Source organism: Cyanistes caeruleus, chromosome 5 (genome assembly GCF_971803275.1).
Source record: "Cyanistes caeruleus chromosome 5, bCyaCae1.hap1.1, whole genome shotgun sequence".
NCBI classification, from domain to species: Eukaryota; Metazoa; Chordata; class Aves; order Passeriformes; family Paridae; genus Cyanistes; species Cyanistes caeruleus.
The window spans coordinates 44402920-44417606 of NC_141705.1; the positions used below are offsets into that span (position 1 = coordinate 44402920).

At 42.4% G+C, this 14687-nt stretch overlaps 1 protein-coding gene across 13 annotated transcripts in view; it reads right to left on the minus strand.

Annotated features, from left to right (window-relative positions):
* Window positions 1-14687, minus strand: part of EPHA5 (EPH receptor A5) — a 193017-nt gene that overhangs the window by 37101 nt on the left and 141229 nt on the right. For 8 of the 13 annotated variants that reach the window (XM_086888280.1, XM_086888270.1, XM_086888276.1 and 5 more), the window contains exons 6-8: window positions 14436-14560; window positions 11488-11647; window positions 7474-7579 (exon numbers count right to left, since the gene is read on the minus strand). In XM_086888280.1, the coding sequence (XP_086744406.1) occupies window positions 7474-7579; window positions 11488-11647; window positions 14436-14560 (391 nt within the window). The remainder of the gene's footprint in view (window positions 1-7473; window positions 7580-11487; window positions 11648-14435; window positions 14561-14687) is intronic. The other 5 variants (XM_086888271.1, XM_086888277.1, XM_086888267.1 and 2 more) reach the window with 1 other exon arrangement.

The window sequence follows — 14687 nt, forward strand, 5'->3', positions numbered from 1 at the left end:
AGGCAAATAAAACCAATGTTAAACTCAAGCAAAGCCATCATACATCTTGTGGCCATTGGATTTGGGTGCCTGATGGCTTCTAGGAGGGGCCCAGTTCCCATCTCCTCATTTCCTGCAGGGCTTTCTTAGTCTAGAAACTGAGGAGCTGAAAGCAAAAGCCTTCCAGACAAGATCAAATGCTATGGATAAGATTAAAATGCTGTTTAATGAAATACAGCCAGACCTCTCCAGGGTTTTAAGATCTTTAGCCAGCAGGCTGACATATATTGGAGAGCAGAGTTGAACCAAGCACTGCATACATCAATTTTATCTACTAAGTCTCCTCCAACCTCACTGAATCAACCAGAAAACTATGAGGAGAGCTAGTGGGGGGTGCTACTGGTCAGGAGCCCCTCTGATCTGCTGCAGGATTAACAGATGACCTGTCCACATAACAGCAAAAGTTATTGAGGAAACACCTGCGGCGTTAAATCCCCTTTGCTGGGAAAGAACAGGCTCTGAGGTGACACCACCTCTGAAAGCCAAGCTTCCTTGACACAAGGTGTGACACCTGCTTCTAGCCTTGGCTTCAAGCAAAGGACTGAAGATGGGGGAAAAAAAAAGTTAAAAAAAAGTAGAGGAGCCTGCAGCTGCAGTGACACCTCCGGGACCTCTGTGGCCTGCTGGCACTGCCCTGCTCCTTGGCCAGCCCAACTCTGCTGCTTCCAGTTATCTCAAGCACACAGAGACAACACTCCTCCACTTCTAGCTAAGGTGACCCCCACAAAGCTTATGTGGTTTGCAAACCCAACTGTCCAGAGAGCAAACTTTAATAAACCTGTGTGAGGAGCACTTATCAACACCCTTGGCATTGTTTCAAACCCTGGGCTTGGTTAATGAAATGTATATATATCATGGGCCCCAGCAACCGTGCCTGCAATTAATGTAATTAATTTACCACCAGTCTGCAGATGACCCAGAGAGCATTTGGAATTAAACTACATTTTTAATGGCTAGAGAGAATTCAGAGAAGCTCTGCCATATATAGATGTGGCTTTTAAGAGTTATAAGTTGAAGTCTTGGAGTCATGATAAATGAAAGTCTCGTTTGTTGCTTTTAATAATCTGTTCTAATGGGATGTTCTCTTCAGAGGCTTGCAATTAGAGACTGAAATACTTGAGGGTGCCTGGGAAGATTTTTCTAATCCTTCATACAACTTTGAGAGATGGTAATGATTGCTTCCTGCATCTCCAGGTCAGGAGGGCAGCGCTACACCTCGCAATTCCTGAGTCAACATGCTTGCTCTAAAAATCAGAGAAGTAGCATTACATACTGTGAGCAGCTAGGAGTATATTCCCACTTTGTCCCAAAATATATGAATGTTTCAGGAGTCACCTGCTCTTCCTGCTGAGCTATCCTAGTTCATACTTGGTTGAAGTGCGTCTGCACTGTTTGAGAAAAACTGAGAATGCAGAAGGCCAAGCAGATGATAGCTATGCAGTCACTAAGGGGAAGGAGAGCAGTGTCTTCAGGGAAAGGAACTGCACTTGGAAAGACCTCTGGCATTACACTTTTCTGTGTCTGAGACACAAGAAAGCAGAGATAACCTTTTTTCTAGGTAAGGGGCCAAGTGCATGGCAAAGCCCAGGAGAGGTCACGCTTCTGATTTCAAAGCAAGGTGAAACATCCACATATTCAGAAGTGCAGAAGGACTAGAGTCTGACCTCCTTCTTCATTCTCTACCCACTCCACAATCAAGAGAAGACACTGCATAATCCTGCTTTCAAAGACTACATGCACAAGGGGTGCTCAGCAGGAGCCTTGAGCTGCTGCAAATTCCAGCTTGAAGGGCAGCCCAGTTCCCTTCTCCAAGCGGAAACAGGACTTGCACAATGCCATCAAACAAATCACCTGCAAGAAGGCAATGAGGTTTCATCACTTACTGCTGCACTACCCCCATTTTCCCTGCTCAGACAAAGCTTTTGCTGGTTGCTTATCTGTTCACCACAGTCCCTCCAGCCCACTCCCTTGGCTGCTGCCAGAGGAACTCAGAAATAACTTGGATTACAGATTTGGTCAACTCTCACCTTCTGTCTGGGCCAAACTCATTTGAAGGCAGATTAGTTTGGGTCCTTAAACCCGCCTCAAAATGGCAGAGCACAGACTGTCTTGCAGAGCCCAGCGAGCTTGCACTAAGCCAAAAAATGCTTAGAATAGAAGAGGAATGAGGTGTTGGAGCAGCCAAATTTGACCAGCTGATCTTGACAGGATGCTAGAGACGGGTGCTCTGGGCAGCAGATTTCCACAGGGGCCCTAGGAAGGTATGACCCTGTGCAGAAGGGTGCACTGGAGCACTCTCCCTTCAGAGAGCAGTACTGTATGCCTGTGCTGCTCCCCTCTTGGAAAATCCACCAGCAAAGAGGCTGTTAATAGGATGGAAACAGTAAAAACCTTGACCCCAACAGAAGCAGGAGCAGACCCTGCCTGCTCTTGGTGGATGGGAATTTTGACTTGGCAGAGCATTAGCTTCCTCAACAAAATCCTTCCTCTTGTCAGGTGAATCGTGGGGAATATTTGGCAGTAGGCAGTAGAAAAAAATGGCTATAAATCACAGGAGACTATGTCCTGCAGGAAGAAGGAAGAGCAGGCAAGAATGTAGAGATAAAAATCCTTTAAAAAGTCCCAACAAACAAAAATTGTGACTCACACTGGAAAAATTCTCTATGAAAACCATTATCTACAAACTGTCTCCCATTTCCTATGGAAATATTGAAAAAGCAAACTATTTTAAGCCCTGACACAACTTGGAAAATAGGATGGGGGAAGGTTGTGGAAAAATTCCTCCATTTTGACCTTCCACATCACAGAAGGTTGTAAACACTGTCTCAGGACCTAGGATATACACCACAATCTTTCACCCTCCCTATTCCCTGAAAGTCACTTTTTAACAAGATGCACATATTTGTGTCCAGAATGTAGCCCTCTGCCACCACAGGCACAGATATTTAAAAGTCTAAATCAGCTAAGGTCAAGGATGGATATGCTGGTGTAAGAGCCTCTAATTGCCAATACCCAGGTGGCAAGATTTGTCTTTGCTTTGTCTTTCAAAGGCTAGTTCCTTGCCAGAAGGAGACTTTCTATATATGCATGACACAGGGCGAGGGGCAGTTTTTTGTTGCTTCCATTTATTTTTTTTCCCCCCTAAGTTCTATGAAAAGCTCCCTCCGGTTCTTTGGAAGATCACTTGAGATGGAAAGGTCATCCATAATGGGTAGCTGGCTAAAATGCAGATGCACAGTTGACTTGGCTGTTTTGAACAGCTTTAGCAAACATGCACAGCACTGACCTACTATCTTCCCCATGTTACTCTGTAAAAGCTCATGCTTTTGTTTAACGCTATGAAGTTTGAAAGCTTGGGGGACAGGAGGGACCAGCAGTTTCCTAATGCTCACCCTAAGACCTTGTCTGTTTTGCAAAGAGAGCTGGGTTTGAAGGACAAAAGAGGGGTACTGCTTTGGAGCAGCTGGTCTCCTCCCCAGACTGCTGAAAACCTGGCCCCTCACCTCAGTCTGCAGGGAGAAAGAGACTGATGCCACACAACAACAACTGAGGCACTTTACTGCTCCCTGTGAGATGGAGTGCAAAGATCTTTGTCACTGGATTGTCCGACACAGACTTTAGAACAAAAGTCAGTAATGATTTTAGATTAATACATACTCCAATCAGGAATAATGGTAACAGACATTTAATTCATGCACTGCTAGGAAAGCAAAATTTATATCTTTGCTCTATCTGTAAAATGCACTGTGCTTTTGAGAACACATAATCCTAACAACAAAAAAAAAAAGATAATAACAACTCAGTGTCCTTTAATTCAGTATTTGTAGCTGGTTTAATAATAGATTTTCAATCCACTTCCCTTTTTTATGCTGAGACAACTACAGTCTGATTTAGTGAATCTCTTTGATTTGTAATCCTGATTGTTATATTATTAATATGCCCTTGATGCAAGGAGCAGGATAACTTAAAAAAGTGATCAGCTATTTGGCTTGGCATTTGTGACCTTGGTCAGAGGACGTGTTATTTACAGGAAGTTTCCTGGAGCATCTGCAAGTAAATCAGCTCTGAAATGCAGCTTAATAGTTTAGGGCAAAGCACATTTAGTTTCAAATTCCCAGGAATCTCCAGCTTCAGACGCAAAGTGCATTTCCACAGATGGAAGCTGACATGTGGAAATGCCACCACGACTACTGTTCAACTGACCTTTGGTTTAGGGCCAGCTGCCAATGGGAAATGCCAAGCTGTTACTTACATTCATTCAAAAGAAGTGAGAAAACTGCAGAGACTTGAAAGGAAAAAAAGGGGAAGAGGTGTGGTCTCGCCTTTGGGAACCTAGCAAGAGATGAAAAGCCTGCAGACTCCAGCAAACTCCTCAGCCCTGTGACTGGAAACTCCTTTCAAGAGAACTGCCAAGAGCAGGACCACGTTCACTTTGCACTGCAGAACTGCTCCCAAGCCTCTGCTCACTGCAGCCTGGCACTGGGGAGGATGGGTGCAAGGAGGCCATACAGCATCCTAGGGAGGAATATCCTGAGGCATCCAGGGCCTCTCAGGGACCTGTGAGCACCCTAAAGCCAGCACAAAGTAGCTTATTTGCAACAGCTGGCCAGGCTACATCCTCAGTGCAGCAGAGCAAGATGATTCTTCTCCTTCTCCAGCTCTCTTACATCAACAGAAAAGACAGAGCCTGGGCTTTGCACAGCTTGCTTGGTGTGGAAAGCTGTAGAGATTCCAGCTGGAGTTCAAAATAGCTCTTTTCCTAATAGCAAATACAGGAAAGAAAATGCAACCCCCTGGAACCAGGCACTGGAACAAAATAACCACTCCAGAGGTTTAACAGGAAAACATCTTCCAGAAACAGGTTAACTGCTTCAGAAAGGGATTATCCCATTACTTGGAACACGTTTATTGTCCCTGCTGTCACAGCAGGAGAGTTACTCCACAAATTGTCTTGAATCCATATCCAAGACAAAGCAGCATGAGTAACACATCTCCCTGGCATCTCTGCCTTCTTCAAAACCAGAGCAATTTATTTGTTTTGCTTTGTTTAATTTCAAATTGTCTGTCATCTTTCTGGATTTTTGGGGTTTATTCTGCTGTTCTCACGAGTCATTCAATGTAGTAGACAGGCTTTAAAATTCATGGGAACTCAAACTGGCGGAGAAGCCCTGTGGTTTTGAAGTCAATTTTCTAATAATGGACCAAACCTTGGTAGGGGAGGCTTCCCCACCAGATCCAAATAAAGGACTGTGGTCTTTTCAGTTAGGGGAAGGGTTGAAAAGATAAAAATGGATGAAGAGCTCAGCTCCCTGTGCCTGCCCTTCCCAGACATCCAGAGGGGCACCATGGAGAAGGTACAGAAACCTGTAGCTGCCCTGGGGTCCACAGAGGGAAGTGCAAGTACAAGGTAGGAGGATTAAGGTAGCAGTTGAGGCAACAATAAAACTCTAGCCAAAGCAGACAAGGGCTTTTATAAACATGGCACAAGATAAAGAGCTAAGAGGAAGCACATCCTGGAAAGCACATTAGGTAAGAGGACAGAAAGATGTAATTAATAAGAACTGACAAATGGTTCAGGATTTGCAACTGCTTGCTAAGACTGGAGAGAGCAGCAGTGGAAAGGAGACCTGCAAGTGTACATCCTCTTCAGAGGGGTACTGAGCCCTTGCCAGTGACTGTGGAAAGAGCAGGAGCTCCTGGCAGCCACTCAGCTGTGATTCCCTACAGCCACAGAGGGATATACATTCCTCCACCTGTCATTCACCCCCCAGACTCCTCCTCGCAGAGGTGCCAGGTTACATCCATAGCTTCCCTACAGTCACACATGCATTCTCCTGTTTGCACCAATACAAGCACACATCCAGGCTGGGGGGAGCCAAGGTTCACATCCACCTGCTCTGACTGAAGAGGAATTTCAGTCATAACCTCTGGTCTTTAAGGAGAGACTTGAATCCAGTCTGGGGTGTTCACAGCCAAGTCTTTTGACTACAGCTTTCCTGTAGGCCCTGGTGTGAATTGCCTGTAGCCATTGACTCACACCCCCTCCTTCCCCTCCTTTCTGCTGCTGCATGCTTCTCATGCAGACAGGAGCATTTACTTTTCCATTTTTAAGCCAAACGAGTCACTCAAAGCAGACAACAGGAGCTCGAACAGCTGAGCTGGAAGAGACTGTCAGTCTCTGACCTTGACTGGAGATGAGTCTGGCAGCACACTTACCTTTCAAGACAGGAAACAACTGTGTCCGTGTCCTTCCACAGATGCCTTATGCCTGGGGACAGAGCTGCTCAGCCTGGCAGGATTTCACTGCTCTGCATTTGCAGACTGATACCTTACTTCCTCTGGGAAATAAGACCCTCAACCAACAAATTCAGTGCAGTTCCTCTACGTCTGTAACATCTCTTAATGCTTACAATATCCTGCAATTTACAGTCACCTTGCTAGGCCTGATCTTAAGACAGAGCTGTATCATAAAAGCAACTGTGGGCTGATGGGTACCTTAGAAGCATAAATGTTTATTTTGCACTGAAAACAAATTCAGCCTTATCAGTAGATGTACTTTAAATTGCTTTGTGGAGTACTTCACATTGCTTGGCGTACTTAACATATGCATGGAGGATGTTGCATTGTCTGACTACTGCCACTAAAAAAATGTACTCATATACATGTAGCATATGAAAAAAGGGCCTTCCAATGCTGGCTGCCAAGCAAGTTTAATGTTGCAGTACAAACTTATCCTGATACAAGCCAGATTTTGCCCCGGTACCACAATCTCTTGTTCATCAAAAAATTCCATCAGCTTCCATTAGAGTTGTCAAAGATGGTATAGCCCAGGCTTTCATCACTTGCCTATGTTTAAGCACATGAGAAGTCAATGGGATGGTTTGAAGCAGAGTGTCTCCTTCTGTGGGAGAAGTTCTGTGTATGGTTTACTAACACTTGGAGAACACATTAGTATGCTACACATGAGAAATGAAATCCAGATCTGACCAAAATGTGGGGCGTTTGGCCATTGTGATGGGTTTATTCTCGTTTTCTTTGCAAGTGTTTTTCTGAAGTCAAGTTTTCTCTGTGAGAGAAGTCCATTGCAAGCTCTGAGTGTAAACAGATGGGGGTGAAGGTATTTTACCTATAATAACATGTTCTACTTATTGTTAAAGGAATGTGAAAACACTCCTATGAGAATCAAGTCAAATAATCAGGGCCAGCCCATACACAGATGAAAATCATTGGGAAGTGAACTACATCTGTGAGAACGCCTTTGTCATTCCTGCTTGTCCAAACAGATCAATCAGCCCACCCTCTTGCTGTTTTACAGTGCTACCACTTGACAGCTTTGTTCACATGCTGCTTTTGCCTAAATCACACTAATCGGCTGGCCAGATAAAAGTTATTACCAAAGTTGAAGAAGTATAAATACACAGCTTCTTCTCTTACCTTCCGCTGAGAAGGAAACCGATAACAACAGCCAGCAGAATGACTCCCACTGTTACAGACACAACAATTATAGGAATCTGGCTCTGGTCGCTGGATGCAGCTACTGCTGAGATGAGAAACAGAAAATGGAGATTAGGGTTAAAATGACAGTCAGCACTCATGTGAGTCTTTCTAGTGAGGCTGCCAGCGAGGTTTCAAGTCTTACCAGTTAACTTCTTCGTTTATGGTTTGTGTTTTCCCCTTTTGCAGTCTGTTTCTAGTTTGGAAAGGATACGGGTGGAGAGGAAACAAAACCACATGCAACACTAAGCCAAAAACCCAACAAGATTGCATCTCATTGCTAAATCCAGAATCCAAAGCATTGCAGAATGCAGCCTTTGAGGCTGTGAACTCAAGTTTTTCTCCCTGAGTTAGCCGCATTAGAAATCAGAGATAAAAGATGAAAACCCAACAGGCTCTCATTTGGATGAAAACCCAACAGTCAGAGAGAGCACTCATGGAATGTTACTGCTAACAGACATAAGCAAAATCTACAAGATAAAAAGAATTACCTGCACTTCAAGAAGCTATAAACAATTATAAACTAACTCCTTGTGGCATCTCTATCACATGTCCATAAGGTGCCCTCTGTAAAACAGGAATTTGCCAGGACACATGGACTGCTTGGTCTTTTTATTGGCCAAGACTTGGGGGAAAAAAAACCTCTTCCAGTCAGTGCCTTGTAATGTATCTTGTGTATCTTTCCTACACGGCAGGGGAAGGAGCCCATTTCCCCCCAGGGGTTTGTATGTGGAGTTCCCCAAGGAGAAACCAAAGTCTCCTCACCTTGCCCTCTGTGCTGCCAGCTTATTTAGCTGTATGTATATAACCACGCCAGGGTACAAATGTCACATCCTCCCTGCAAAACCAGCTCCCTGGCACAGGCACCACTGCTCTGTGGGGGTAAACCTCATTACAGCTCTTAACCTCATGCCAGCCCAGGATGAAGCCTCATCCACCCCAGAGAGCAGCAGGAATTGATTGCGTACTGAAGAAGCCTTTAACTAAGAATGACTGAACTAAAAAAGGGTCCTTAGCACAGGATTAATGTTATGAAGGCTATAAAATAACTGAATATAGTCCCATATTAATTGTTAAAGGAAAAGAAAGACAAAAAGGTATGGCATTAAACATTGATCTGCACTGGGCTTCAAGTAGCTCTTCATATGGGAGCTCTCTGGTGCTTAACCACGAGCGGTGTGGATCTGCTACAGCAGTGTAAGTGACTTCAGAAGGATTGGTCCTGATGTATTAAATATGTAATGTTAACTGCTTCAAACCCCTGCCATCATCCAGAGATTTTATTAGCCTCACAAAGTTATGGGGGCTCCTTAAGATGGTGTTTTATTGCTTTCTTGACAAAATAATTAAAAAGAAAAACATTTAAAGGAGAACATTAAGCAGAGATTTTTTTGCACAGCTGAAGGGATGGGGAAATGAGATAAATTCCGCTGTGATCTATGGCAGATGAAAAGCCTGAATTCATAAGCCAAGCTGGGACTTGCTGCCATTCAAAGTCAGGGACACAGACACACACACACACACACACCTGCATTACCCCTTCTCAGCTTGGTGATATGCTCCTACTCCAGCCCAGCAGACCAGCTAGATTAGCTCAGCAACCCAGGCAAAACCAAAAAAATCTTGGCAAGATTAGTTTTTGGGGCTAGACGAGCTTGGTGGCATTTGGAAAGGATGAAGCAACAAGTGGATACACCCAGGAACAACTTTCACTCAAATAAAAAAAAAAAAAAAAAAAAAAAAAATCACTGAAAATTGAAGCCCTGGCTGCTTCATGGTGCTTTGCAGAATTGCAGAAGCAGGGAGAAGTATGCAACAATTCCCAAAATCTGGAAAAAGAGGGAAATACATAACATCTTACAGCTTTCCTCCATTGCATTTCCCAGGCTGTTGCGGTATAACTCCCCCAAATGTATTAAAGACAACTATAGAAACCTTGTGAACTGGGAACAAAACCTGTTGTTCAGTACAAACTCCTTGGAGAGCGTTTTTGTTTCTCAGAACAGCCACTGAAAGGTTTTCATCTGTGCTTGAATAAAAATCATTTGCTCTGGCTCTAACAAGAAGCTCAGATCTGTACTCTGATGTAGCAGTGAGATTTCGATCTGTGCTTGCTTTCAAAATCTCCAGGATGTTCAGGAAAGCAGTGGGAGTCTGGTCACTCTCCTGACACTAATATTGACTTTATATAGGGCTTTGAGGAAAATAAATGCTTTTTATAAGGTTTTAAATGTCAAACAGAGCTGTGTTTTGCAAGATACTGAGGCTTACATTGTATTTCAATCCCATCAAGTGTTAAAGTATCTGGTTAAGTCAGGCCTCAGCCAGAGCCTAAGTCCAACAGATGAACAATTCCCACTTCCAAAACTGGGGACCATGCAGTAGGTATTCCTCTGACTACACCAGCAATTCCTTAATGTCAGAGAAGCACCTATTCCTCTGCCTTTAAAATGTGAAAAAGACTGGGATATGGGTATGACTAAATGACCCACAGAATTCCTCGTGTTCAAAAATATTTCCATGTGATGTCCTCCAAAAGTCCTGATTAAAACAGATACTTACATGATGGCCTTTATGAAAATGCCATTATTTTTGGACCAGGATCATAGCTAATAGATCAAATATGCATATATTTCATGTGTTGCTCATTAATAGACCAGAACAGTATTACTCAAACAACTCTAAGCAAGAAACTTTCCAACTGAGAAAAACTATACAAAATAATTTTTGGGCATAACATGATTTGGTTGCTACTTACAGGGCACAATTAATTGTTACTACAATAAGAAATACATTAAATAGACTGTCCTTAATGCATTAATGTTTGCACTGTGATGCAGTTTTCACTGTGTTAGCTTTATCGCTGGCTCCACAGCTACATTTGCACATGCATAATGACTCCTTGAAAATCTATTATGGCTTCCAAGGTAGCATGAACTAAAAAGACAACTCTGGCATCATCTTCTCAAAGATGATGAATTTTAAATAAACTGGACTAACAGTAACCAAAGTATTGATGAATTTAAATTTCCAAGGGAAACACAGAAAAGAGTCTTTTTCCCACAGGAAGGATCAGAGTATTTCCACCACAAAATTCCTCTTCTATGCACACAGTATAAAAATTAATAAATGACAGCTGTACAAACTAAAAGAGAGAAGATATATTTTCTGGTGTACAAAATTATATTTGACATATCGGCAAAATTCTGTATTTCGGACAAAAAGAATTTCCCCACAGCTATGCCTGAACACAGAAGAGCAGCTGTGCCTCTGCATGCCTTAGGAGTTCACCCAGCCACAGAATCTGCTCCAGAATCCAGCCCTGGATAATCAGATACATTAAAAAAATTAATAAAAAATAAAGAAAATCAAAAAAAACCACAAATGTAACAGGCCAAGAAGAAGTCCTGCACCTGAAGTGCAGATTTTTTTCCATTCCTGATAACAAGTCAACCTCCTTGCCTTGAGGCTGTGGCATTGGCAGCCAACAGAAACAATCTTTTAACTTGACAGGAATTTTCCCCAAAAAACACAAAAGACACTATTGCTGGTTCAACTCTTCCCCTTGCAGAGAGGCACCATTTCAGGGATTTGCCCCCACAGATGTAGATATTTAAGAGAGCTCAGCATCCTCCGCAGATAGCCTTTAAGGAGCAGGTCCCATCCCCTCTGTCCCTCCTGAGAGGAAAGACTCTCTGACACCAGGCTCCCGTAAATAGAGGATTTTTCTAAGCATGGAATGCCATGAATTTCTGAAGCCTGAAGATCTCCTGCCTCACCACGAGGAAGCAAAGGACAGATATGTCAAGTGCAGAGTCACGACGTGCTCGATGTTTCCAAAGTCAGGGGATGAAGCCAATAAAAGGAAACGCTCTCTGCAAAGGTATCGATCCCCCGACTAGTTTCTGGTAAGCACAGCAGAGACAGGGGCTGACAGTAATTAAAGAGACTTACACACTGGGCTGGTTTCGAACTCGAACCTTCGGCTGAAGCCCCCGTAGCCGGCAGCTGTCCGGGCTCGGATCTGGAAGACGTACACTGAGCCTGGCTTCAAGCCATCCGCCGTAATCGCCGTCTCTTTCGACTTGATGATGGTGTAGCTCGTCTCCTGGTCCTTTTCCCAACAGCCCCCCAAAAAACACAGAGTTCAAACACACAAAGAGCGGCTCTCAGAGAAGACAGACTCTTAACAACCCCCAGAGAAACACTAGAGAAGATGACTGAAGCGTGCACTTTTGAGGATTTCTTCCTCAACCCCGCCCCCCCTCTCTCAGAAGGTCCTCTCTGCAATACAAAACGTGAGATCTGATTTTCTCTTTTATAATCAATGATTCTAGGAGGCATGCAACTGGCATCTGCAGTAGAAGCAGCTTTCCACGGCTCAGGATGTACATGGCCTGGGGCAATGGAAAGGTTTATCATACAGAGATCAATCCCAAGGCACAGGGAAGATAAAACAAGCCCCGCTGCCTTAAAAAAGGATTTTGATTTACACCAAAAGCGGCTTCCCAGTAATGTAAGTAGGCCTAAAAGAGAATAATATATTACACACTGTACAACTTTATGCCTGCTTTTCTACAACCACCAATTAGACCTTGGGAAGGGAATAATAAACCAAAACTGCAGGAAAATACCTAATTTTTGCACTGTTCTTCTGAAGCAATGAACTTGAAGAAAAATTGCTGAAATAAATCTTCATCTACATCAGTTTCTAATGTGAAACAGTTCCAGTTCTTTGATTAAAATTTTGTTGAAATGCTAAGTAATTACTCTTAGAATTATTTACTGTAACACATAATCTAGACAAGAGCTCATAAATTAAGGTCTACAAATTTGGAAACTGCTTTTTATTTACCATATCCTCTCAGATCCAAATTATTATGAGCTAAACCAGAGTTTTTAGCAGTTTCTTACCAAGATTTCTGGATAGCTCTTAGAATCTGAGCTCATTTTCCTTTTTGCTTTTTAATTTAATGGCCAGCTTCCCATAGACAGCAGTATGCCTGGCTAAGGCACTGGGAATTTTTTACATGTAAGATTACAAAATTTCTCAGTTGAAGCCTGCTTTGGAGAAATGTGTACAGACAAACACACACACATATCTGCCCTTTTTTTCTTATTAAGGAGTGATCGCTCTTACAGGAATCAAAATCTGATGAAACTCAGTTTTCCCAAAAAATTTAATATAAATCATTCTTGGCCCTTGGAAATGAATGTGAATTTACCCTTATGAAGGGCTGAAAACAGAGAATATAAATTATAGTAGCAACAAAGAAAAAGGATTAAGGGTAATATCCTCAGCCTATCTCAACTACTGGTTAAAAAGCAGTAAGTGAATATTAGGTCACATCTTTGCTTGTATGTCAGCCAATTAACTTTTCAATACACTGTTGGCTTCTGCAAACACTTGGACTCTTGAGCTTTTCTATGAAAAACACTAAGCTTCACTCTCAGCCTGAAGAAAATAAATCAAGAGAGCATAAACTTGGACTGGCTGGAGCTACCTCTCCACAAAGGACTCACTCTTGAAGAACTATCTGCTGATGCTATTTGAGACTAGTTCTGGACTACAAATAGAAGATTTTAAGCCCCCTCTCCTGCCAATTTGTTTGAAAACCAACTCAGGAAAATGAAGAAAAACACAATTCTTTTCACTTTAATTATTTGCTTTATCTTTTTTTGGTTTCTAAAAGCTATTCTCCCCAAGCCATTCCATGGTAATGATTCAATGTACCCCAAAAGTCACTCAAACAATTTAATAAAGTGATTTGGTAATGGAATATTTCCAGCAACAAAATAACCTGATTCTTGCTGTGTACTTTAATCCTCAGCCCTATTTAAGTCACTCACATATCTATTTCACAAGCTCCTTCATATGCAAAAATATTGTTGATTTTATTTTGATGGAGAAGATTTATGAAATTCTTTCCTCTGTTTGCATGGGCTGCTTGAGCAGCTCCTTCGCATGGCCAGAGAAAGAAGACAGAAGGAGTAAGGATCTAGTCCTGGTCCATGTTGAGTGATGCCACCTGGATCACAGACAGAGCTAATGGAATATCTTCCATAAAACAGAAATTCAATCCCCCTAAAAATGTGAATTGTGACTCAATTTCATAATTTTCTTGTTATTTCTTGTTTTCATATAGAAAGCCTAGATGTTTCCGAGGAAAGAAGAACACCTTACAATTCCACTTAAGGCAAAGATATTGCTATTTGGTCAAATCCTGAAAACCTGATTTTTGGAAATCAAAGGTTTCCAGAGATTTAAGGGCATATCACTCAAAATACACTACTTTGATAAAACACATTTGTAAGCATTTTTATTTAAATGACATTAATTTTGCAGGAAGAGAACAAGTCACCATATAAAATGAAGACTAGGAGAGGCAAGTTTTGTGGGGAGACTGCTTCCTCTTAGATCGAGAGAAAGAGGTGGAAAACCCAGGTGAGTTTTTAAGCCAAGATGCCCTTCTTCATATCAGAGCATATACAATCTCTCTCCACAACCCTCTTCTCCTCTCCTTTCACAGTGGATGGAAAATCAAGTGAGAAATTGAAATACCAAAGGCAAGGGATTGCCTGATGTTTCTGGGTGGAGGCAGATGCTCAGTCCCCAACCCCTTCTATTTTTAACAAATGAGCAGTCCCTATCCTAATGTGATAAGGCTGGAGGGGAATCTGACACACGGATTTAATGTATTTGTTCAAGAGAAGTGGCACACTAATGGAAAACAACACCCTCTTTTCAAGTCTTCCTAATCATTTACTGCAAAATCAATCTGACATTGATTTACGCATAAAATCTCTCCATTCCCTTCCACGACTCAAATAATAATAATAACTAAAAGAAGAAAACAATGAAGAGAAGGTACTTGGGAAGCTCAGCAATCAGTCCATCACACCTTTTCAAAATATTTGATTTCATATTCCAGGATGATGCCATTGGGTCGATCTGGCTCCTGCCAGGAAAGGGAGATGCTATTTTTAGTTATCTTCCCTTTTTTCACAGTACTGACTGGAGAAGGTGCTGCAAGACAGGAGAAAAACAGAACAGACAAAAACCATTGTTAGTAAGATGGTCTGCCTCAGCCAAAGTCAAACTCATCAGTGCAACCTCAAATGCAAGACAATCCTTAGCCTACTGCACATCAGTG